The 26024-nt window shown below is 42.9% G+C and overlaps 1 protein-coding gene and 1 non-coding gene across 2 annotated transcripts; both read left to right on the top strand.

Annotated features, from left to right (window-relative positions):
- The first annotated feature begins 403 nt into the window (after positions 1–403).
- On the top strand, positions 404–531 carry LOC131913949 (U6atac minor spliceosomal RNA). The gene has a single exon (XR_009380018.1). It is a non-coding gene; the product is annotated as a U6atac minor spliceosomal RNA (small nuclear RNA).
- A 2674-nt stretch (positions 532–3205) lies between these two features.
- Positions 3206–4584, top strand: LOC131912342 (protein lin-37 homolog). Its single transcript, XM_059264664.1, is given in 3 exon segments — positions 3206–3801; positions 3804–3950; positions 3953–4584. Coding segments are annotated over 3 exon segments (720 nt in total). The 5' UTR covers positions 3206–3386; the 3' UTR covers positions 4111–4584.
- Positions 4585–26024: the final 21440 nt, after the last annotated feature.

The raw sequence follows: 26024 nt of genomic DNA, 5'->3' as shown, positions 1-26024 counted from the left end.
CACTAGTGAAATAACCACATTTAGAGCATGAAATCTAGCAGCAGGTATTTGGAGTCTAGCCCTGGTATACTGGAGGAAGTATTACATTCATTCATGCCTATTTCAGTACAACACGTAACAGGCTTGGCGAAGCAACTTTCCTAACTTATAAGCAAGAAACTTGATAGAAATGTGAACATTGCTTTTTTTGTATGAATAAATAATTCTTAGATTGCTTTTCTTCATAATTGAGCTTGTGTTTAATTAAAAGTGTGCTTAGCTATCATTTTGGTCAAAACTGTTTTCAGTTTGAAAACAGAGACCCTCAAAGATTTTGTCAATGAAGATCACATGGTTTTTGGTTTTGATAATGATTGAACCAGAAAAATCATGAGATATCTTAAGGAAATTAGAGACAGAAGATGTGTTGTGTGAAAGGAGAGGTTTGCACTCCCATTAACAAGGATAGAAGAGGCCCTGCAGCCTAAAATGTGAATGAACTGAAGGCATTGCCACGCGGTTTGTGTCACGTAACCACTGTTATTTCTTTTTAAAAAAAAAACAGGAGATAAAAAGGTGGGCAAAAAACCCTGTGAAAAAGTTTGGAAACCCTTACAGGCTTTCCAAGTAGCCTGATTAAACATACTTTTTAGTGTACAATTAAAAATCTATAGGACTTCTTTACTGGGTTATTGGCGAAATTATTAAGGCCACTCCACGTAGTTAAAAGGGAGATTTATTTAATGGCGTAACTTACAAATGAAGGGATAGGTAGGCTGAGGGTTCTAGGAAAGGCGCAGCGCAGTCTGGCCCCTAGCAGAAAGAGCGCACTGCATTCCGATCTCGGGTCTTCAGGTCCCTCCCTTGGCCCCGCCTTGTAGGCATGATAGTTACCAAAGCCTCAATGGGGGTTGGAACTTCCAGATCAAAGCTGGAATGGCTACCCACTACACTGGGTATGTGAAGGGTCTGCGTACTGGAGAACATACCAAATATCAATGTGTATCCTTGTATTTTCCAGTGTTCTCTACAGTTATCAAACCGTTCGACTGTAATTAGATATAAACCTCTCTCCGGCCAAGCTCCTATTTTAGTCATTTTCCAAACCCAGACTCCCCAGCCTGTAGATCTAGAAGTGTAGGTCTCTGAAATAGGAAAGTCAACCAGCAAAAGAGCTTCTGCCCCGTCAGGGCCCGCTGAGAGCAAAAGTCGGGGCTGAGGTTTTTGTGTAAAAGGATCTCATATCTGAACACTAGCTAATGGTGCCATCTGGGGAGCTTGTGGAGTCTTTAGGAAGGGGGGCCTCATTAGAGGAAGTGGATCACGGGGGGGGGGGGGGGGGGGGGGGGCTGGGTCGTGAGAGTAAGATTCCACCCTCCTCACCACCTGAGTTCTCTGTCTTTTGGTGGGTGACAGGTGAAAAGAGCAGTTGCTCCATGCTTCTGTCGTCATTGATATAGCTTCCCCCTGCCAAGCCTTCTCTGTCCTGAAAGACAATAGCTTGAACTATCAGCCAACATAAATTGTCTCTCCCTGAAGTTGCATTTGTATGTAAAGTATTTGGTCACAGTGATGGCAAAGTAGCTAATATAGCCACTTGACTATGACACTCTATGTAACTTCTGACAGATGAGAATGGGCCTGAGTCAGCCAAAGAGAATTATTCCAACAGCAGTCAGCCTATTTTTATGACCTTGGATTTACTAAGTATTTATAAAGTTTCTGTAAAGATGGGTAACATAATGAGCTAAAGCACACACCAGCTACCCTCTTTACATGAATTTGACCTGGAGCCTATGAACTACCATGCTTACCTGTTAGCACAAGAATAGAGTCCAACATGTGTTTTGTAATATGCCTATATTATTACTATATATGCATTATTAATCTATATATGTGTTCATATGTATATATGTATCATGTATCATGTAAATACACTCTTCTTGATGTCCATACATTAGTCTACTGAAAGTATAGAAAGAGTATGGGTTTTTAATGGCCACTTCCTAGGTACCATATATAGAAAAAGCCCAATCAGAGAAATGCAAATCAAAACTTCCTTGAGATTCCACCTCACCCTAGTCTGAATGTCAGTCATTGAGAAAATAAATAACAACAAAGGGTGTGGATACAGGTGAGTAGATAAAGGTCAGTGCTGAGAGAATGAAAACTGGTCAAACCACTTTGGAAATTAGAATGCAGTTTTCTCATATAACTAAAAATAGATCTATGATGTGATTATGCTGGATAAGCCTTTGGTATTTACCCCAAAGTCTTCAAGTCAACATATCACATTACTGCATTGAAATTATGTAACCAGTCAATGTATCTAACAACTGAGGAATGGATAAAGGAAGTGTAGTACATAGTAGAGTGTTTTTCACTGTTTAAGAGTGAACTTATGTCACTTGAAGGAAATATGTGCAACCAGTAGCAACCACACTAAGTGAATTAGGCCAGTCTCAGAAAAGCAAAAATTGCTTGTGTGCTCTCAAAGCAAATATTGCAGTGTGGTTCCTAGATGTCTAATCAACACATAAAGTAAGATGTGTATATGTGATATGAAAATAGAAGTGAATCTGTCAAAGGAACCAAAAGAGTCTAATGGGGATAAAGGGGTATGAGAAAAGACAAGATGAAGATGTGAGAAAGATATGCTTGCATGTAATATATGTATAAGTGTCCTTATGTAGTACAGTACCAAGTACAATGAAAATGCACAATAAAACTTTCAAAAGAAAAGACAAGAAAAAGAATGCTGTAAAACATGAAACTTGAGTTAATCATTTGGTGTTCACTACAGACTCCTACCAGCATTTCTTCTCCTTGGGGAAACAGAACAGAAGATTCAGTCATGTAGAATCATGGGCTGACAAGCCCACAGAGTTAGCTTAATTTAGCTTCTTATGTTGAAAGCATAGACCTATAGAATTTCAGTTTGAGACCCAACATGATGGCCTCTGCACATTATTATTAAGCAAGCGTGAGATTTTCCCAAGATAGAAAGCTATTATACTGATTTATTGATCTTCCAGAAGCCCCTCCATACTCAACTGAATTAGACAGCCAAAGAGCTCTTTTAACAATGGTGGGTTTGGCATCAAATCACAGGAAGTAAGCATCACAAGAATGGTCGACACAAGAAGTTCGCTAAAACACTACATGACAAGCATGGTTGAAATCAGCTGTATACCTACAGAAAGAACTGACCTGGAAGGGGCCCGCCTACAGAAGGGAAAGACGGGAAGTGGCGGCCAAGGCAATCGCGACTGGAAGGTGCTCGGGCCCCAGGACCAGTGGCACCCAGACTTACCTTTGACCTTTTCCTGCCCACTTCCTGCCTTGGCTTGTGAATCTTGCCTCCTCTAAGTTTTTCTGATCCAGCGAATTAGACCTGGACCCAAACCATGTTCCCGGTAAAGGTAAAAGTGGAGAAATCAGAGATGGAGATGGCCAAAGCCCGGAACCAGCTGGATGCTGTTCTTCAGTGTCTACTGGAGAAGAGTCACATGGACAGGGAACGTCTGGATGAAGACGCTGGGAAAACACCCTCGGATACACACAAGGATTGCTCCATCGCTGCCACTGGCAAAAGGCCATCTGCCCGCTTCCCCCACCAGCGGAGGAAGAAGAGGAGGGAGATGGACGATGGGCTGGCTGAGGGGGGTCCTCAGAGATCCAACACATATGCGATCAAGCTGTTTGACCGGAGTGTGGATTTGGCCCAGTTCAGTGAGAGCACACCATTGTACCCCATCTGCCATGCCTGGATGCGCAACAGTCCCTCAGTGCGAGAGCGTGAGCGGTCACCCAGCTCACCACTGCCCCTCTGCCTGAGGATGAGGAGGGTTCAGAGGTCATCAACAGCAAAAGTCGTGATGTGTACAAGCTGCCTCCACCCACAGCCCCTGGACCACTGGGAGATGCCTGCAGATCCCGAATTCCATCCCCACTGCAGCCTGAGACCCAGGGTACCCTGACGATGAACCCTCCGAGCCTGAACCCTCTCCTTCCACACTCATCTATCGCAACACGCAACGCTGGAAACGGATCCGCCAGAGATGGAAGGAGGCGTCTCATTGGAACCAGCTTCGTTACTCAGAAAGTATGAAGATCCTGCGGGAGACGTAAGATCGACAGTGATGTTCCCAGTTCCCGCACCCCAATAAACCTGCCCCCAACCCACAAAAAAAAAAAAAAGAACTGAACTGAACCAGTCACAGTGGTGTGGACTTGTCATCCTCGGTCTCAGGAGACTGAGATGTCAAGGTCAAGTCCAGCCTGGGATACATAGTAAGACCTTGTGGAGGAGAGGCAAAGAAGATTGGAAAGAGGGAAAGAGGAAGGGAGGGGAGGAAAGAAGCAAGCAAAGAAAGGAGAACCACCCCAAGGCTGGCACAGCAAATGTTCAACCTCTTAGAGATCTAGTGAGACTGATACAAAAGAGGGTTATGAATTCAGAGGCAAGATCTAATCTAGCATTGAGCTTATTTATATACCAGAGCCAAGATTCCAAATCTGGATAACGTGTAAATTTCAGATGCCACCATTGGTTCATCCTTCAGATACAAATATCTTCCTGAAAGTCCACCCCCAGGGACACACCTCCTCCCACAAGGACACACCTCCTCTGACAAGGACACAATCCTTCCCTGACAGCTCTTCAACTGAAGACTAACTGAGCGTGCAAATGTGTGAGCCTACGGGGGTGGGGGGGCGCCCCCCACACACAGTCTCACTCAGATCACTGCACAGGTTAAGGCCTTTTCTCTGTGAAAGAAGACAGAAAGTTAGAGCTCTCAAGACAGTTACACGTTCCCATCCTAACAGATCACAAAGCTGTTAACCATCAAGAAAAGCAAGATCCAAAGAAGAGGGTAGCATCAGGTATTTCCCAAGCTCAAGTGTGAAGCTCTGTAGCCCACCGACAGATTCTGCCAAGTGTGATGTCAGCTGGATTTGACCTTGGCCTCCTGCAGGGGCAAGAGCACTTCCCCCATCAGATGTTAGTATTTGTTTATTCAGTCAATGAAAGGGATTTTACTCAAAGTTCATAGTTGGAATCTGTTTCTTGGTAAAATGTTTCAGCAAAAGAGGTTTTTACTGCCATTTCCCCTCCCAACCTAGTCCAGAGAGTCCAATCCAGCTCCCTAGACTCCAGCTAGCTGCTGGGAGTCCTTTACCACCCAGTCCTTGGTTGCCATCAGGCACATTGCTCTGTGGAGCACAGCTGGGTTCCACTTTCTATCTGCTAAGACCATTTAACCGTGTTCTGCTCTATTACTTAGCATTAGAACAGTCTGTAGGCGAATCATTTCATCACAAATGTACAATTTAGCTTAGGCTGAGGCATTCTGGGGCAGCTTGAGCACTGGGTAAATATATATACAGACCCCTGAGCAACTTAAGTAACCTTATCACAAGGTTAATTACCACATTTTCACTTTTCTTTACCTTTGTATAAATAACAATAACAACAACAACAATAATAATAACAACAAATAAAGGCATAAACTTTTCTTGGTGCAAAATCTACTCATATATGGCTTAGATACTGACAGTGTTGACTATACAATTATTATGTTAAGCACAACGTCACGTCACAATGAATTCCAAGCAGAAAGTCCTGCTTTTTTTATTTCAATTTCAATTTCTTAAAATTATTCTAGTTCCAAAGGTTGTCCTACTATACGAACTAACACTTAAAAAGCCTACTCAAGCAGGCTGCCCCACCTCACACCACCACTACAGTGAGCAGGTATGTGGTGGATGGATGAGAGAGAGAGAGAGAAGCAGAGTGAGCTGTTCATGCACTGTGGAGAGAGAGGGCGGAACTGGAGGCAGCAGTGAGGACCAGGCTGATGGGAGTGGCCTGAGTTGCCATCTGGGCATTTCCTGATCCATGCTGCCCCCAAGGGCGATTTCTGGGTCCAGGGTCCTGCTGTAGTCAGAGTCTGTGTTGATGTCCGTGGCCTGCATTGCCACGAAAGGCCATCTGGATGTCCAGAGTCTGGACTGCCCCTGAAGCTGTTAATGTGAGTGGCCCTACACTGCCATCTGAGGCCAAGTTGATGTCCAGGACCAGGGCTGTCTCCAAAGGCCTTGCCTGGGTCTGTGATCCTACTGCAGCCGAGGACTCTGTTCGTGGTCTGTGCTGTGCTCCCACTGACTGGGAAGAGCAAGGAGGCTACTTCTGCAGTGATATCGATGATTGCAGATGCACAGTTGAGAAAGAGGGACAGGGAAAGCTGCTGTGACAGCCCCTACACCCACCCCACCCCAGCCCCAAAAGGTAACAGTCTAAACAGGAAGCCATCAAAGAGACCTCTTTAAAAGTGTGATGAGGATGCTGAAGGTACCTCTCCACAATTGGCGGCTTCTGGCTGGGGTGCAGGAGGGGAAGGGCTCAGTCCTGTTTAAGGGCAGGCCACTGGGAGTTTGCCCATACTCCAGTGAGTACATAGGTAACACAAATTGCACTTGTTTGTGTTTCGTTCTGTTTTCTTCTTTTTAGTTTAATTTGAATTTGGGGAGGGCCAGAAATCACAAGGGTGGGGAATGAATATGGAAGGACTGGGAAATGAGTATGATGGGGTGTATGATGTGAAATTCCCAAAGAGTCACTAAAAATATTTTTTTAAAAACTTACTCAGGTGTAGAGATATCTTCTACGTTGTGCTTATATCACAGGAACACTTCAAACTGTTCACACATTCTCAGAGTCAGTGACTATCACCTGTATTGAGGAAAATGCAGGGGGAAGCCCAAGCAAGCGTTGAGAGTTCTCCAGACACCCACAGCTTCATTTTTCAGGAAGGGGAAGCATTTGGTTTCAGTCAAGTAATGAAAGCAGGAAATCAAACGTTGGTTACACTAGCCAAAAAAGACAGCCTACGTATCTCTCTCTTCCTCACTACAGTTAAAACATTTAGAAACCACAGACCCCAACTCGAAGCATGAAGAGATGGTTTAAAATTGAGATGTTGGCCACATACATGTCCTCTTTGCCAGTGCCCCTCCCTGAGACTTAGCTATGAAAAGGGGATAACTGTAACTGGGAAGAAGTTAGAATTTTACTTGTAACAGAACTAGATAAATCCAGCCAGCATCTAAGATCCCAGTGGTTATCTTTTGAATCACATGCTCTACATATGGATGAGGGATAGTTCAGATTGACATGTGCAGGTTCCTGGCTTGAGTCATTCTCTCTGGTTTTATTTAATTATCATGTGACATTTATTTAAAATTAGTTAGAAAGGTCAGTGGGGGCTGAGAGATAGCTCAGTTGGTAAAACGTTTGCAACACAAGGCTGAGGACTTCAGTTCAATCTCCAGCACCCACCATGAAAGCTGAGCAGGGTGGAGGGGACCTGCACACCCAGCACTGGAGAGGGGAGGAGGGAGGATTCCTGGGGTGGAGAGGACCTGCACACCCAGCTCTGGAGAGGGAGGAGGGAGGATTTCTGGGGTGGAGGGGACCTGCACACCCAGCTCTGGAGAGGGAGGAGGAGGATTCCTGGGGTGGAGAGGACCTGCACACCCAGCTCTGGAGAGGGGAGGAGGGAGGATTTCTGGGATGGAGAGGACCTGCACACCCAGCTCTGGAGAGGGGAGGAGGGAGAATTTCTGGGGTGGAGAGGACATGAACACCCAGCTCTGGAGAGGGAGGAGGGAGGATTTCTGGGGTGGAGAGGACCTGCACACCCAGCACTGGAGTGGGAGGAGGGAGGATTCCTGGGGTGGAGGGGACCTTCATATTCAGCACTAGAGAGGGGAGGAGGGAAAATTTCTGGGGTGGAGGCGACCTGCACACCCAGCTCTGGAGTGGGAGGAGGGAGGATTTCTGGGGTGGAGGTGACCTGCACACCCAGCTCTGGAGTGGGAGGAGGGAGGATTTCTGGGGTGGAGGGGACCTGCACACCCATCTCTGGAGAGGGGAGGAGGGAGGATTCCTGGGGCTCAGTGCCTGGGTAGACTATCTGGTTTGGCAAGGTTAAGGTGCCATGAGAGACCTGGTCTCTCAAAACAAGCTGGATGGCTCCTGAAGAACAATACCTGTGGCTGACCTCTGGCTTCCACATGTGGAAGAACACACATGTACTCACAGGTAAATGATAGATAGATAGATAGATAGATAGATAGATAGATAGATAGATAGATAGATAGATGTCAGTGGACTGCTGGAATTGCCTTCTATTTTTCACTGAGTTCCACAGTACAGGGTTAAAACGTTATGGAGGACTAACAGTTCCTCCAAATCCCAGAGCTGTGTGTGTTAGATACAAACGCAATGACTTTCGAATACTGAAAGAGAGGTAGGAATGTTGTCCCTTGAGCAGCAGAATCTTATCAGCTTGGGGAAGTAATTGAAAATTCGTATGATTCAACAGCAAAACAAACAAACAACAAAACTGGTCTGATTGTCCTCACTGAGATGCCTCTCCCTGTTGAGAAGGACAGGCAGCCTTTGAGTGACTCTAAGAAGAAAGACACAGGCAGACCTGTGTTTTAGGAATCTCCCCTGGCCTTTCAGTGGGGAACAGAGAGGGACTAACTGCCAAGACTTTAAACCTGAGCAACTGTGGGATGTAATGCAGCTGTCACAATGAACGATGATATGGAACCTGAGCTAAGACATGGCAAAGGATGCCAGAAAAGGATGCTCAGGAGATATGTAATACATTAACAAAGCTTGGTGACAAATTGGATGCCTCCACCTGTCAAGTAAGAGCCTGTACTGATGCTTTATTCTGTCACCTGTAGTAGGCAGAATAAAAGTTCCTCCAAGATGGCTGCATTCTAATCCTAGAAACTAAACATTGGGTTACATCAGAAATGGTGTTAAGATGTCATACAGAGCTGGGTTGCTAATCAGCTGCCCTTGAAATAGTGAGAGTACCTTGGATTACGCAGATGAGCTTGATGGGATCAAAAGGGCTCTTCAATGTAAAAGATAGTTTCAGAAGAGCCAAGGTTATGAGAGCCTTGCCACTGCTGCTTTGAAAGTGTAAGGGAGTCGGGAGCATGGGAGAGTTTGGCAGCATTGGAAGCCAGGGAGGCCATGGAAATTCTTTTCCCCATAGCTTCCAGAAAGAAAGGCAGCCCCTCCCAGGGGCCATGCTGATCTGGGTGGCCTGTGCTGCCACCTGGAATCATGGGGACATGGGGCCCCAGGCCACAGCCTAGGATCATGTCTGGGTCCATGGCTTTGCAGCATCAGGAATCTGGGGTGATATTCATGGCTCCTGTTACCACCAAGGGCTCTGTAGATGCCCAGAGTCTGGTCAGTCACCTGAAACCCTGTTGGTGTCTGTGGGTCATGCTAGGGCTATAATGATCTGAGTGGACTGTGCTACCACCAGGGCCATAGTGATATCCAGGCCTGAGCTGCTGCAGAGGGCTGTGACCAGGTCTGAGGTCCTGCTGCAGCTGGGGTCTGTGAGGATGTCCATAGCCTATGTCAGCATAGGGTATCATTGGGATCATACTGTGCTGAGCCAGCCCCACCCTTTACTGGCCCTGAGATACCTGGCCCTGCCCCTCACTGGATACAGCAGCAGGAGAGTGGACCCACCCCATAGGGGAGAGCTCTCCCCACCCCCATCCCTTCTTACTCAAGAAGGACGACCCCACCCCTCACCCAGGTACCTCACCTGGGGAGCACACTAGAGCTGACCCTGTTGTCAGGGACACAGGTGAGCCAGCCCGAGGGCATAAGAGCAGGAGAGTTGACCCTATTCCCCACCACCACCCCGCCCTCATATGCCCCCTACAGCAATCAGGAGAGAAAGCGCTGCACCTTGCCTGGGCAAACAGTAGAGCTGGCCCTGTTGGTAGAAGTGTGGGTATGCCGGATCTGAGGACCTGAGAGCAGGAGTCCTGGCCTGCCTCCTTGCTGCAGGCTGCATTGGGTGAGCTAGCCAAGGCAGCATTGGAGAGCTCCCCTGGGTAATGATGGCGAGGGAAAGCTGGCAGGCTGACCAACCCAGCTACCAGGGCTGGGAGTTGGCCCACCCCAACATCCAACAAATCTGTGAACTGTTGGAGCATGTAAAGTAGACGAACCTAGAGATCCCAAACAGCAGGGTCTCCCAAGACTGGACAACAACAAGCTATCCGAGAGGAGCCCCCATTGAGAGCCCATTATAAGTGCTGTAGCAGCAGCCAGAAGCCTGAGCCGGACCAGTGACTCCAATGACTCGTGGCTAAGAACACTTGCAAGTGAAGACGAACGGACTAAAGGGTGAACTGTGGGACTCAACGGACCACACTACAGCTTCCACAACTGAGATTCTTCTTTTTGTTGTTGTAGTTGTTTGTTTTTGTGGTTTTGTTTGTTTGTTATGTTTGGTCTTTGGTTTTTCTTTTAAACTTTGTTTTGTTTTGGGCGGAGAGGTTGCAAGGGCAGAGCGAGGATGTGAGGGGACAGGGGTATGAGTGGGACTGGAATGCCTGATGTGAAGCCCACAAAGAATCAATAAAAGTTAACAGAGAAAGAGAGAGAAAAGAGGAAAGAGAGGCAGCCCTGCCTGCACCTTTGTGCTACCCTCCCAAGACCCATGTCCACAACTGCAAGATGTTATCTGAAGCCACGAACTTTGTGGTGGAATCTTGATCCAGCAGCCATTCGGTGAAAGGGAATGCATTTACCATTTGTGCTTTGGTGACAGAGCCACGGTCTCTCAGATTCACTTACGCTGTTATCCTTCTTACTCTTCACATGATTTATAGCTTTCTTAGCTCAGTGTTGGTAGTTTATTTAGAATCTAAATTTTAGATAGTAGGCACGAGCTGGCTAGACCATACCTACCACTGTGTGACTATCACTCCAGCACTCTAAACTATTAGGTGTATTTCCTGTGAACAGGGAAGCCCACCAAATTACCTCCTTATAAACTAGAAGGCAAAGAGCATGCTGTGGCGCAGTCTCACTCTTCCTTGATTACCTACGCATCAGTCAACTAATGTAGTTCTCAAGCGAGAAATAATTTAGTTATAAAATGTAGGCAGCTTTCTGTCACAAGATATATTTATTTTGCTGTTGAATTAATTAATGTTTGGGAAATGCCATGTAAATGTTAGCTCTTATCCTTTCCTTATTTATAGTAAGTTAATAACTTTCGATTTAATTCCCCACACTAGGAAATGCCGTGAAGTATGAGTTCTAAGTTCTCATGATGAAGAAATATTATTTGCCCTCATGGCTTTCTCTGTAACCTACATATAATATTCAGAACTTGAAATGATGGAGATAATATCTTCAGACCTAGCTTGGCCCAACAGTCATGAAACATAGATGTGAAGGATTTTAGCTCGCAGCCTTAAAAATGAATGGAGCTTTCTACAGTGTCTATATAGCTTTCAAAAGAGGGAAGAGGTAGAGATGAGAATGTAAGACATTGTTCACATTGTACCTTGAGGGAAATTAAAAATTGTACGGGTTTACATAAGGCCCAAATTGCATTTGAAAATAGAGTTTAAAAAGTGACTGTTTTAATTCTGTTTTAAGGTCCCAAAGAGTCTAACACAGGGTTTATAGAGGGACTCTTCCCTGGAGAGATGGATAACAATTGGAAGAGTGCTTTATGTTCACTAGGCTTTGCCAGATGTTTTTAAATATCAACAGAAAAGACAATGGCATTCCAAAAGATAAGGATTCTATCATTCTTTGCAGGAATAGAGGTGCTTGGAATATCACGTTCCTCCCCAAAGCGGCAGGTAGCCAACCAGGCGAGTCAGTAAAGACTATGATCTCTAGGTTAGTCCCAGCTATTATGCCACTATCTAGAAGACAAAGGACCTTGAGGTAGATCAATAACAGGTGCATGAGTCATGTGTGTGGAATTGGAGCTTATCTCCAGGCACACAATGAGCTAGAGACACCCTTCCTTCGAATTCAGGGCTCTAGAGTCTATGCCCTTAAGCCACAGGGAAACAAAAGCCAATATGAAAATGACACCGGGTGCTGTCATTTGATTAATGTTGAGATGCCACAGTTTCAAATTATAGACAAAATAATAACTATTCAAAATACTCAAAAATTGTTTGTATTTCTGCGAGTTAGGCTAGATACCATAAATCTCAACATGCAGGGTAATTGCATCACGGTGGCAAGTCTGTTTGTTCACAGGCAGTGTAGCGCCGTATTTGAGCATCTCTGGAGGGCAAAGGTGTAATCTGCCACAGCTGTGGAACTGAGAAGGATTGATGCACAGAGCAGTACAAGTAATTTGCAACAAGGAGGGCTCAGGGTATTTTCTCTCAGAATGCAAGGGTAGGGTCCTGGGTTAGAGCTGTATTTCTCCCTCACAAATGCTTACAAAAGCTTCTTGTGGTGACAGAAGCAGGTTCTGAAAAAGACAGTGCAAGTATATTTCACCTCAAATATGTAATTACAAAGCAACTGTTAAAGGCCGCAAGAAAACCCCACCTGAGCCCAGGTACACAGTGTTATCTTTCCTGGAAATGCTGCCTGTAAATGCATTTTGCAATAAGTAAATATCCTGAAATACATCAACTACATGTTCCCATTAACATCCCCCTACTAAATACTGAAACTACTAACTACTGTAACTCATGGTGTGTTCAAGAGAAGTTTGTGCCTATATATGCATAGGTGGTCCTACTTCTCATCCAAGCTCCGGTGTAATAGCGGATTCTCAGAAACTTCCACTGCCTTTGCTCTATGAAAGACTTTCTACTTCATTAATTTGAGTTGTCCTGTCTCTAAGCTTTTCTGCATGAATTTCTACGAAGTATCATCAAGAGGGTTTGATTTCTGCCTTCTCTCTTAAGGTTACATTTACAAAGAGCAAGCTGTAGGCCATACATAGACATAACCTAAGCACAATGTCATTCAATAGTTATGTCCCAAATCCTTCTTTCATCTTTGAGAAACTGGCTGAAGAAAAGGCCACGGGATCTCCAATAACTACTAATGAGCTCCTACCTCCCTGTGGGTCGCTTTCGAAACACCATATCATCCGTATAACTTGGACAAGGAAGACTCTCTGATCCACATAAATGGATCTCAGGCTGTTCTTGGAGTCACTAGCAGAGAATGCTGTTCATTTTAAAAACTGACTCAAAATCAGGACTTATCTGAAAAGACAGCTTTTCCCAGAACACGGTTTGTAGAGGACAGTCAAGAGGGCGTAAAAGGAGTGAACTGGCAAGCCAACCTCACGTCAGTCAGGATCCGTCGACAAGGAGGAGCATCACAGAGGGCCCGATGGTTCTCCTTTCCCTCCCACTATGTAATTTTACTCCTTATTGTTACACGGTGTTTCTGACTTAGCATATGGCATAATTACTAGTAGCACTATCATGAATACATTAGAATTAACTCATACAGATCCAATTTGTGAGTTTTTTCTGATAGAGTTGAACTCTGAAGGAGTGGCATGATCACTTTTGCCTGGCTGAATTAGCCTAGTATTACAGAACACTGACCTTTAGGCATGACATGGCAATTGACTCTTAAACTCTCAGTACCTTGAGTATCCTCCACGAGACCTGCATAAAACTGAGGCTGGGCCCACTAATGTGTCTGTCATGGAGAGGGTCAGGGTCTCACACTGCCCTCCCCCACTTTGAAGATATCTAGACAATTAATAGGTTGCTAGGAGAGAGAAAACCTTTTCCTCAGTCTTGTAGCCACTGGTAAATTGATCACGTTACTGCCAGTAACCCCTCATTCATACAGCTCGGAGTGGCCTAGACTGGCTGGTTCACTAAGTCAGACTTGAGTGGAGTCATTTCTTTGGTCTGTGGTTGCTGCCCTGACCTGGGCAGTAGATGATTAATTCCCGTTTTCCAAAAGAGAGGGTCCATGCAGCACATAGTACTTGGCAGACAGTGAATGTCAAAGAAGAATTTATTAATTTGTCTTCTTAAAAACTCTTCCATGGATATATAGTGTGTACTGAAAGGGAGGTCAGGCACCCAGAATTGGTACAGGATGTACCCAGACACCAAATTCTCATCACAACTTGCCAGAGGGGCAAATAGTGTGGGGAGAGGCTGCAGACTTAGCAGCAGCAGCAGCAGCAAATACAAGCCGGCAAGAGAATCAAGAGAGCAAGAGATGGTGTTTCTGCAGCAGTGGGTTTTTAAGGATAAAAGGGCAGAGTCTGTGCTAGGGTGAGCTGGTAAATCCTGACTGGATATGTTAGCCTAATAATGAATTTTGATTGTTGGACCTTGGTGTTTTGTCTCAGGAATGAGTTGGTGGCCAAATAAGGGAATAGAGCTTCGGGGCTGGCGTTAGGAATGTAACAGTTTTTATTGAGGGAGAGGAAATGGGGTAAAAGGGCAAAACCTGTCTGCACTGCTTCCCATGCTCAGGCCTGTGTTTGCTGTGCTCAGCCCGTTAGAGCCCCTCATCACCTTTCCCAGCAGGAGGATTTTCTAAATCTCGTGAAGTTGAATGAAGAAGCATGAAATCAATATTCAAAATAATAATCATATGTGGACACAGTGTCTGTCACAAGACTGATTGTAGCATGTATTAATCCTTCTGTGCTTACCAATGACTCATTAAGCAGATGAGAGTGAGTATAAAGACACCTGTTGGGACTTAGGGATATTTAAGCACACAGAAGTCCCCAGCAGCCTGAGACAATTTACTGCAAGCTGCAAGCAACTTGAAATAAGGGAAAGCATTATTAATCTCATTCAAGAGTTCATTGAGGATATTCAGTAAATGTTAAATGACTGACTGGTAAATGGAGATTTGGGGACTCACTGGAAATAAAGGCTGAATTAACAATGAAAATAAATTCTGACCAACCCAGAGAACGTACCTCTGCTATTAAATTCTGTGCAAACATGGAGGTACCCACATGCTTAATTTTGTTTTTGTTTTTGTTTTCCCAGATTGCTTCTATTCCAGTGGGCAGATCCAGAAGCAGGAAAAAAAGTACAAAGTGTGTCATGTGATTCGCAGAATTCTTGACATTTTTCTTCAGACTCAGTAAAGCAAAAGAACCAGAAAGACTTAAGAGTTTGGTTTGCACCCATCGATTCCCTAACCTCTGCATAGTGTCTCTTCTCTTGGAACATAGAGGCAGCTTATGGTCTCTACCCCTTCCTGACCAGCTGTACAGAAGTGAGGACATCTATGATTCAATGTTGGTGAGAAAACAGACTGCATCTCCAGGCTCACTCAGACAACCCACTGCAGTGGCTCAGGGGTCTAGAGTGAAACAAGCTTGTCAGAAACTTGAAAATCCCCACTCACAGGCTTTCCACCATGAGCAGAGCCGGTTGTGGTAGCACACGCTGGTAGGATTTGCTGAAGGAGGCAGAGGCAGGAGGATCATGAGTCTGAGGCCAGCCTGGGCTACCATGCACAGAAAAGGTGATCTGTGTACGTCTTGCCTGGCCACTGGGCTGCTGTCTCTCTCCTTGAGGTTTGGTGGCAATACTCCCTCATGACAAAGGTACTTCCTATGCTTTCCGTGAGAACTGGAAAGATGGGGGCTGAGGATATATGGCTCAGTCAGTAAATGCCTGACATTTAACCAAGAGGACTTGAGTTTGGATTCCTAGCACTCACATTTAGGAAGCAAGGCACAGCAAAACACACCTGTCACCCTAGTCCTTCTTAGTGCTGGGATTAAAGGAGTGTGACTTCCCAAGCAAAGGCATGAGATCTCAAGTGCTGGGATTAAAGGTGTGTGCCACCACTGCCTGACTCTGTTTCTCTCTTAGACTCAGTCAATCTCAGGTAGTCCAGGGTAGCTTTGAACTCACAGAGATCAAGACAGGTCTCTGCCTCCCAAGTGCTAGAATTAAAGGCACGTGCCACCACTGCCTGGCCTCTATGTTTAATCTAGTGGCTTGTTCTGTTCTCTGATCTTTAGGCAAATTTTATTAGGGTACACAATATATCACCACAACCCTGTATGAGAAAAAGAAAATGGAGAACAATAGAAGAAGACACTGGATGTTGACATGTGACCTCAACATGTCTGTGTATATACACATGCACAAAAGCAGGAGCACATACACAAGCACATACAACACACACACACACACACACACACACACACACACACACACACACACTGAGAAGATTGAAGCAAAAGCTTGATGTGGCTCTTCCCTTGTGTCTTGTTCAGGCAAGGTGGCTCCAGCCAAAGGCAAGGGCGAACTGTAGAGCCCAGATCAAGCATATCATTGATGTGTGGTTATTCTTATCAATTCTGGTGCTTGGTTTCTGCAGATTCCCAGGTCAGACAACGAGGCAGAGCTCATGGGATCATCATGCCCTCTACATGTTCTCACATGTATATATGCAACACACCTACTTAGTGACCCAAACAGCTGCCAATCAACAAACAAACTCTTATGAAGAAAAGTCCCATGAAAATTTTCACATCTTATTGGAGAATCCTGTAAGTGCACCAACCAATGTCCTTGAGGTCTCTGTAGTTTCTATGACAGTGCCAGGTCCTGTGGGTCAGGGCTCTGGAGAAACTGCTGGCCTTGGACTCTGAGTGCAACATTTAATGTTCATTCGGCTTCTGTGAAAATTACTTAACCTCTCAGTGCCTCCACTGTTTTATCTATAAAGGGAGATAATGCTAATGCATCTACCTCACAAAAATATCTTTAAAAAGTGTCCTGTTTGAAATAACCCACAGAAGAAGCAAATATTCCCTAAGCCTTGGCTATGCCGACCTTGGCATCTGAGTGGACTGTAAGAAGAAAAAGATGGGAAAAAAATAGTGAGGAGGATCTGTGGTCCTGTGGAAAAAGGAAACATTTTCATTGAGAAATGATTTCAAAACTGAAGGACAGAAAAAATCCTTGGGCACATAAATGGGAAAGAGACCCAAGGCTGTTTGGTGTCAATTATTTGCAAGAAGAAAGGTCTCTGTACTAGGCAATGAAGTTAAATGTGTTTTGAATGAACATTTAAAACCTTCTGTGATTGAATCAGCCAACCATTACATTTTAAATTAAGCAAAGCCCTATAGAAAAGATAGACAGCTATCTAGGCAACAAAAATAGAGATTAGAAAACCTGTTAATTTGATTTTCATATAGCCTCTTTTATGATTAATATATCTGCAAAGTAGAATGGCTTATCCAAATTTTCATATTAAAAATGGGCCTAGACTAGTTATTACAAGTAAATAAGCAAGCTCCACTACAAAATATATTATAAATTTCATATATGAGCATATAATATAGTGGAACATATAGCTATTTCAAGAAATATAATATAAAACTATTTCAAAAGAAAGAGTAAGAAAACAAAGAAGAAATTAAACATACCTCAAGAAACCAATAATGTTATTAGGCCCAATTGGATTGTATTTATATATTGACCACAAGAATGATATAAAGAGGTCAAATTCCTCATCACCTTGTCAAGATTATGTAAAGAATTATTGAATTTTAGAAACATTTAAAATAATTGGTCATCACCTCTAATTTCCAGGTTTTAAAACTGAGGCCTACAGAAGAGAGTCAACTTTTCCAAAATTATAATTCAAATGATTTGTTGGTATGTCTCACAGAAAGAGCTTTTATCCCATGGCAAGAACAACACAGCATTGCTTGGCTGTGGAATCGGTTTCCTCAGGCTGCCCTAACCAATTAGCACGAACTAGGTGGCTTCATACCTCATCGCTGTATAGGCAGGGCTGTCTTCCCTCTGTAGCCCCAGGGGAGCCTGTGTCTTCTGTGCTTCCAGAGTCTTCCAGCTTCTGGTAACAGCTGGTATCCCTTGATGTTCACCTCCTATTTCTCAGCTACACATTCCCATCCATCAAGAACTCTTAATTTCCTCACTTAGAACACCTATGGGACAATAATAACCCAGAATAGGTTTCCTCTCTAGATCCTTCACTGACCACGTTTGTCACATAAGGCATTACCCATCCCTCTACTCTGTAAAGCAATAGTCACAGTGCTGGAGGTCAGGATGTGGACATATCTGAGGGTGCAGGGTAGAGAGGCAGGAAGAACAACACTGAGCCCATCATAGCCTTCAGTAGTAGCAAGCCTACGCGTGTGTCTGAAAGAGAGATGGCGCTTCTGAAAGGCTTCAGGGTGAAACTGTAGAGAAGGATTACCTTTTGCCACTTGTCCAACAACTCATTCTTCTTAATTAACTGAGATATGTCACAGAACTCAGGTCACTATTATTATCTAGGACTCAACTTTGGTGTGTGAAGTCAAGTTAAAGAAGGCAAAAATGGACATACCCAATTATCTCTGTGTATTCCTAAAACTCCTCTAAGACAGCTAAGGAACAAACTAGGTCAAAAAAAAAAATTCACACACTATGAAAGAAGGTACAGAAGAAAGAAATCCATGAATCGAATTCTGAGAAATGGCAAGCTGATGGACAAGGGGCAACTGATTTAACACAGGATAAACCACCACCCAGAGCTTACAAAGGAAAAAGTCTATAAAAGGAAGATGGATGGGGCTGGTGAGGTGAGTCGGCAGATAAAAGTACTTGCTGCTCTCCAGAGCACAGGTGCTCAGTTCCCAACATGCACATGACTCAAGTTCCAAGAATCAAATGCCTCTGGCTTCCATGAGTATGTGCATGAGCACACACATGTGCAAACACACACACACACACACACACACACACACACACACACACACACACGGACACAGATAAATTAAGTAAATATTTAAAATCTGTGCATTGAATCATACCAAAAACATTCAAGAAAAGCTAAGGAATAGAGGTATCATTATTTTCAAAGGCTCAAGTGAGTCATAAAAATTAACTATCCTTTTCCTAACACCTCCAAATGCAAAATTTCTGAGAAGTAAAATTGTTTTAGAAAATTTTACTTCATCCAAACTTATTTGCTATCAAAATATGATCTAAAGTATGTAAGGCTAATTATAATCTTTATTAATCCTCTCTTAGTAAGAATATTCATGTTCCGTGGCAGGAAAAAATCGATGTGTTTAATTATGGAGACTACTGCAGGTCCCATTAGGTGATGCATCAATTACATATCTTATTATTTTCTAAAATCTAAAAATTAATTCAAATTCTCAAACATGTCTAGCCCTGAGGAGTTTGTATAAGACATCATGGGACTACATGTAATGAGCCTTTTCCAGCCCCCAATCCCTCCCTTGCCAGTCTCCATCTCAACAAGTAGGGGTGTGCTCTCTAGGGAAAGTGAGTTCTAATCTCTGTGAGGTCTTACACACCAAGGCTTACACATGGCACCTTCCTGAAAACCGAGACAGTAGAACCTAGCTCCCCTGGTGGGCTCACAGGAGCCACAGGCATGTGTTTGAATTGGCGAGTTTTGTACATGTGTCCATGCACATAAAAATCAGAGTTGGATGTCCGGTGGTTCTCGTCAGTCACTTGCCACCTGTTCGTTGGCTTGTTTGTTGCTATTGTGTTGAGACAGGGCCTCTCACTAAACCCAGAGCCTATCGGTTCAGCCAGGCTGGCTGGCCAATTAACTTCAGGGATTCTCTCCGTCTCTGCCTATCTCACACCCCACCCCTGCCAGATTATAGATGTTCCGTCTTCAGTGCCTTGATTTGACACGGGCTCTGGAGATCCAAACTCAGGTCTTCATTCTTGTGTGGCAGACCTGTCCCCGTCTAGGCCATCTCCCAGCTCCTAGTTCTTGGTTTTCAGATCTGGTTTGGGGTGTGGTTTTGAGATGAGACCTTGTGTCACCTCCTATCTACCCCCGCCCCCAAGTGCTAGGATTACAGGTTTGTACCGCTAATCATAAGTAGTTTCAAAAGTTCCATTCTGTAGCTTCTTGTCACTGTTGCTTTGAGTGTACATCGTGCCAGAAAGACAGGAAGCAAAAGAAGGAAAACAGGGTCCTCCAGTCTCAATACCCCCTTGAAAACTCCCAGTCAACAGCCTGACTTCCCCAATGGCCTCACCTCTCAAAATGCTACCACTTCCCAATAGTACTACAGGATGGGGACTAAGGAGGGGCTTTGAGGACATTCAAGACTCAAACGTGCAGTAGCATTCCTATCCAAATGTCACAGGTTTGGGGATTTTCCCCTGAGCTGGTCAAAAATCAAAGATTTGACACTTGGGGGTTCCCAGGAAGACTGTGGAAACCCCATCTGCTCACCTCCCAGATTATCTCACTCAAATGAACAGAACTCTAAGTTGGATTGAATGAAAAGTCAAGGATCATTAGACATCTGAGGGCACAAAAGAATAAGTAAAACCAGTGGGAAAATGAACCCTGGGTAAGAGTGTGTCCAGAGCTGTACTTAATAGACACAGAAAGATAAAAAATTACATTCATGAAATGAGACCACAATAATTTTACCTTTAAAAATCTTCATAAAATCAACAGCATAGTCAGCATAGTCAGATCAAGGGTATGAAATATTTATATTGAACAGAAACATTAGAAATTAAAATTGGGCAAAACAATGGCCAGAAAATTAAGCAAAAAACCAAATACATGAAAAATGGTAAAGAATATCAACACACACAATAGTGAAGCTTAAGACTATAATGGATTTTTTTTAAATCCTAAAGTCTCCCAGATATAACAAATGTGCTAAGAACAAATACATAATTTGTGATTATAATAATCATAATTCTAACAGTTGCATCATCGAGAACTAAGAGATACTTAATCAGTCTTCAAAATTCTATGGGAAATTAATCTCCATACATTTGTATATTATGTACTAATTTAATCAATAGTATATAGATATTAATGTTTTTAAAATATTGTTTTCCTGATGGCTACTGATAGTACATACTTCAAGAAAGCAGATAATAAAGAAAAGTCATGAAATAAAACTGGACAGTCAACTCAAACAAAAAGAAGTTAGCATTTCAAAGAAAATATAACTTATACATAACAGTGTTATTCTAAGCACAGGTGTATCGAGTGCCTATTCTGAGTTGAAGGACGATAAAGTGCTTAACTACACTGAAAAGGCCACCAGAACAAGTAAACAAAAGCAGTTATCACAGCCAGCACAAAGCAATTGGCACAAGAAAGGAAACGGGGTGGCCCCAGTTACCCAGGTGGCTTAGCCATGCATCATGCGTACACATCACTAATATGAATATCAAATCAAAAATGGCTAACACAGCTGCACTAGAACAGGAGAGAATTATGGGGTAAATGAAGAGGATGATGGGTTAATATGAGGCAATGAAATGTTCATTTTCCAGATTAGGGTCAAAAGATACTACCTAAAGTTTAAAACTCAAGAAATGAGCTATTTATGCTTGATACTTAGAAATAAGGAGGGAGACGTGGGAAGAAGCCATGGCCTCTGACTCAGAGACATGGCAGTTGCTGGACCAGAGCAGAGGCCAGCATCATCTGTTATGAACCAATGGCTTTTTGTAATACCTTAATGTGATACAAAATAAAAATCTGATTTTACTAGTGTCTCATTAATTATTAGTAAATAAATAATTCATAATTTTTATCTATGAACATTTACTGTTTTCCTTATTCTCTATTTTCCATCAAAATGGTATTTTTAATTGACCAAATCAGTCTTTACAGTGTAGCTCAAATCATGTCTTTTCTTTAAGAACAGTAAGTGATCAAACTCATTGGGCACTTACATTCTTCCCAGCTTATTTCCCAACTCTCACTTTGCAGACAATTGTGGAGCAGTAGCTGCACAGTCTGGTTGAAGCATGGTTTATTTTGCTCCTTAGATGTTCAAATATTGGTCATTCACAGATCTTTTATTGAGGTCTTGTGTCCCCTTGATACCTTCTTTATCGTTTTTGGCCTTTGGGGGCTTTTATTTTTGTTTGTGTTTGGTTTTGTCTGAGCACTTCTTAAGTTTCTGCCCCTATAATATGGCTCTTACTCTTGAAGTCTGCACATTAATCGTGGGGTGTTAGCTCAGCAGCTCAATGGCATGACTGGGACCCTCCACAATCTACACCATGTTTACAGTGCCTTCCTCCCATCACATGTGGGCTGCACAGCTGCCAACCTACAGAATAACCTTAGGCTTCCCAAGCAGGGAGACTGATGAAGTAAAAGAGATTTCTTCTTCCAAGTGGTTTTCTTACAGGGATGCTTAACATTGCCTTCGCTAAAACTGGGTCACATGACCAGTCAAGGCCCCTCTGAAACCCAAAAGATCTCCATGAACTAGTTTTGACTTATCTTCTAGGACAGAATACAGTGCTTATCACACACACACACACACACACACACACACACACACACACACACACACACCTGGGAAAAAAATAGACAAGCTGGTATGGAAAGCAGGTGAAGTCTTGAGCGGATGCATATTGTTTCCATTAGCATGACCCTGTCAAGGATGCCAATGCATCAGACTCACGGGAATGGCAAAGCCCTCCCTGGGTCTGGCTCAGGGGAATGGCAAAAGCATCCCCTTTGAACACAGATGTTGATGGACAGTTGACTAGCACCTAAAAGCAGCACATGCACAAAGTACCAACCGCAGTTCCTCATCTGGGATGAATGCTTTGGAGAGACTGCCCCACTACAGAGATCCAGAGATCCCCTGTCAAGATTAGCAAAGCTGCTGTCTCCTCCACTGTATATAACAAAAGAGCTGAGTGTCGGGACTGCTGGTGTGTCTCCATGCAAGCCCATGGCCTACCGGATCCCTGATTCTCCTTACTTATGTCTGTCTTTAACTCCCTTTCACTTCCAGTCAGCTTTACAGGCCCAGCCTGCAAGCCATGGCAAACTGGAATTTATTTGTTCTTTTGTTTTATTTGCATTTTTGATCTGTCTGAGCCATTCTCTTTCTCTGACCTACAGTAAGGTCCTGAATAGAATTTGTACACGAGAGAAATGTTGCTCTCCGCAGGCACAAATGTTGCAAATGACTAGCAGGTAATCTTTTTCCTTTTGCTTGGTTTTTAATGTAAAATCAGTTTGAAAGACAAGACCCTGGATGGATTGATTTATCATGACATTTGAGAGTGAATTTCTTAGTTTGTGACATGTAAGCAGCTGAAAGCACAAAAGGAAACTTTACACCTTCAAACACAAAAGATGTGTTTTAAGCTAAAAGCTTTAAGAGGAGAGTGGTGTATTTCAGGGGTTTGCCATACACATTCTAACAAAGAGTCTCAAAACTGAAGTTCACCAAGTGAACTTTATCTTTGTTTTGTTTTTGGTGTGTTGATTTAGGCTAAGTTGGATTGAAGTCCAAAGTTACCGAGTCAAACAGCAATCCAGGCATTGCTTTGAAGGCATTTGTGCATTAATGGAAGCCCCTTACCAGTTGAGCAGTTAGGCCTATTACCTTTCACAATCTGGATAGGCATGATCTGAGTGACAGGAAGAAATTAAGAGCAAGGTTGAGTTTCAGGCAGAGAAAAGAAATTCTCCCTGCACATAGCTTCTACCCATACACATACACTCAAGTTTCCCTCTCCTACCACTATCCAGGGACTTGTCTAACCAGCTCTCATAAAAGTCAGATCTTTGTGATAGGTCTTCCTCCATCTCTTCTTTAATACCCTCTTTCCCTTTTCATCCTTCCCATCAACCATGTAGCCGCCTTTCGTCAATTCATTCACCTAACTACCTACCTTAATACTTATCATCCATTTATCATCCGTCTATCTATTATCTATCATCTATCTATCAATCATGGAGTATCTCACTGATCTCGCTTCTCGAGTTGAATGCTGGCTATATCACTTAAAGATAAACTACTTCACACAGGACCATCTTCTGGTTTAATATCATTCCTTCTTCACCTTAATATTTCTTCTCAATTCTTTATTTCTTACTTTTATTCATTTATTTTGTGTAGAAGGTGGGGGTATCATGTGCCTCGTCATTTGTGTGTGTGTGTGTGTGTGTGTGTGTGTGCCTATGCACCATCTTGCTGACTCTACACTCATATCACTCTAATTCTTTTTCTCTTAAAATTATACTATTCTATACAATATAGATAAAGAATAAATGGTTCTGTGCTCCAGTATCCACGAATCACAAGACACCAGTTCTCTAGAAGGAAACTTCTTACAAGTCTGGCTAATGCAGTAGAAAATTGAGGAATGGTTGTGTTAGGGAGAAACTAGGACAGAGTTCGAAGGTGAGGCCATGCATTCACGAGATGAAAAATAATTCATGTTGACATTTTGACAAAATAAATACATCTCAAACATCCACTGGTCCAGGGTGTTTTGAGTCCTGCATGAGGCTGTTGACACAATGGGAGAAGTAAACAAGAGTCCAAGGCTGATTCAGTCCAGCTCTTGTCTTTAAACGGGGGCCAAATAATGGTGCTTGTATTTCTTTGAAAACTAAAGTTTAACTGCCTTAGATGTGATAAGATTCTAGACCATTTTCTATGGCATTTCTTCACTCTTTATTGCTCATTTGAAAGAGAACACAATGGACCTCAGAAATTATCCTTTCCTGTGGATCCATCTCAGGCAGTATTTTTGGACCAAAATCATCAAAGTAGCATGGGGTTTTTTAGGTAGGATATCTGGAATTGAAAATAAATTTTGTATAAGAATGCTCTTTATCTCTCTTCTCTGTTTTTTTTCCCTTTCTTTCACTGAATATCATTTGTTAGCCTCATTATTTTCTATCTCTATTACTAGCATATAAATTGTAGGCCAGAGCTTGTGTATGAACTTCAGTGTATTCCAGAAGTTGACATAATGTGTGGCATGTGGTGGATGCTCTTAAATAGTACATCTATTGTTCCTGAGTCTGTAATATAGGCATAATGATAGTACCCAACCTCCCAGCTTATAATTATAAGGAAAAGACATTTTGTATGATATTCTCCAAAATCCTAGTCAACATGAACTCCAGCTTTCCATGTGGGCGTCAATAGCTGCTTCCAAACAGATTGTATGTGACATAGAGAAATATGGGGCAGAAATCAAACATTAATCAGTTTTGCTTTTCTCCCGACTCTACTGTTCTGTTCTCAATGTATTGAATTCCTGATCAGGGGTATTGTCTTGGGTTGTGAGTTACTAAAGGACTGTTTGTTCCAACCAAGTCGCACATCAAATAGGAACTGAAGTAGAGCCTTTTGGTGGTTACCATTTAGTTGAACCAGACAGCTGGTCAACAAATGGGATGATTATTGCCTTCCATGATGCTGGAGATGGTAAAATATTAAAAATAGATATGACATTTTTCCAGTAATTAATATCAACAAACATTTCAGATTTACAGCCTGAGTACTCTTCATTGTGTTTGGCAGTCTGCCCTCTTCTTTGTTCAGTGGAGCTGAAGAGAAAATAGATAGGCTTTCTGTAATCAAACACTGAATGGAACTCTCACATAAACTCATTTGAGTATTCACCTTGACCCCTGAGACCAAGGAGCAAAAATTTGCCAGGCCACATTCTTTAATACTCTGCCATGGAAAATGAATGATCCAAAGTTAAATAAAATATGATCGTGTATAAAATCCATGGAGACACCTACAGGAACCTCAGCACTGGCTGTATCTGAGTAACAGGTTCATCTGATATGGTTGTTGATGTTCCCGTTTTCTGCAGTGATCATGCATTATTCATACTCTGATAATAAAAAGAATAAAAAGGTTTTTGTTTCTTTGACATGGTATTTTAGATCTTAGAGGTAATAGAAATTTTACAAGTGCTGGTGAGTCTTATTTTCATTAACTGAAGAGAAATGGGGGGAGAGATAAAAAGATAAGAGCAGTTTGAAACATGAAAACAGGTAAATGTAGGTCATGCAAGAAATATATAGTCAAAGTCCAGTAAGCAAACCCCTTGGCAGCAGAGTTAACTTAAAGCATTTATAAGCAACTTCTCTTAGCCCTTCTGATATTTTTCTGTAAACACCAAGATATCATTGTTTTCATGGGCTGCCAAGCTGTTGGCAGGGGACAAACACGAAGCGCATTTTTTACTAGTAATATTTTACTTTAAAACGCCATTGATCTAAGCTACCGCCGCAATTGCAAATTGGGGGCTTTTTGAGTAATTTATAGGGGAAAACTATGAAGTTTATCTTTGAAATGCAATGAAATAATACCTGCACTTCCTAGTTGGGGGAAATTTTATGTTAAAACACCCCGACA

This window comes from Peromyscus eremicus, chromosome 6, assembly GCF_949786415.1.
Source record: "Peromyscus eremicus chromosome 6, PerEre_H2_v1, whole genome shotgun sequence".
Lineage (NCBI taxonomy): Eukaryota > Metazoa > Chordata > Mammalia > Rodentia > Cricetidae > Peromyscus > Peromyscus eremicus.
The sequence above is the reverse complement of the archived record's forward strand: the minus strand, read 5'-3'. Positions and strand labels throughout refer to the sequence as shown.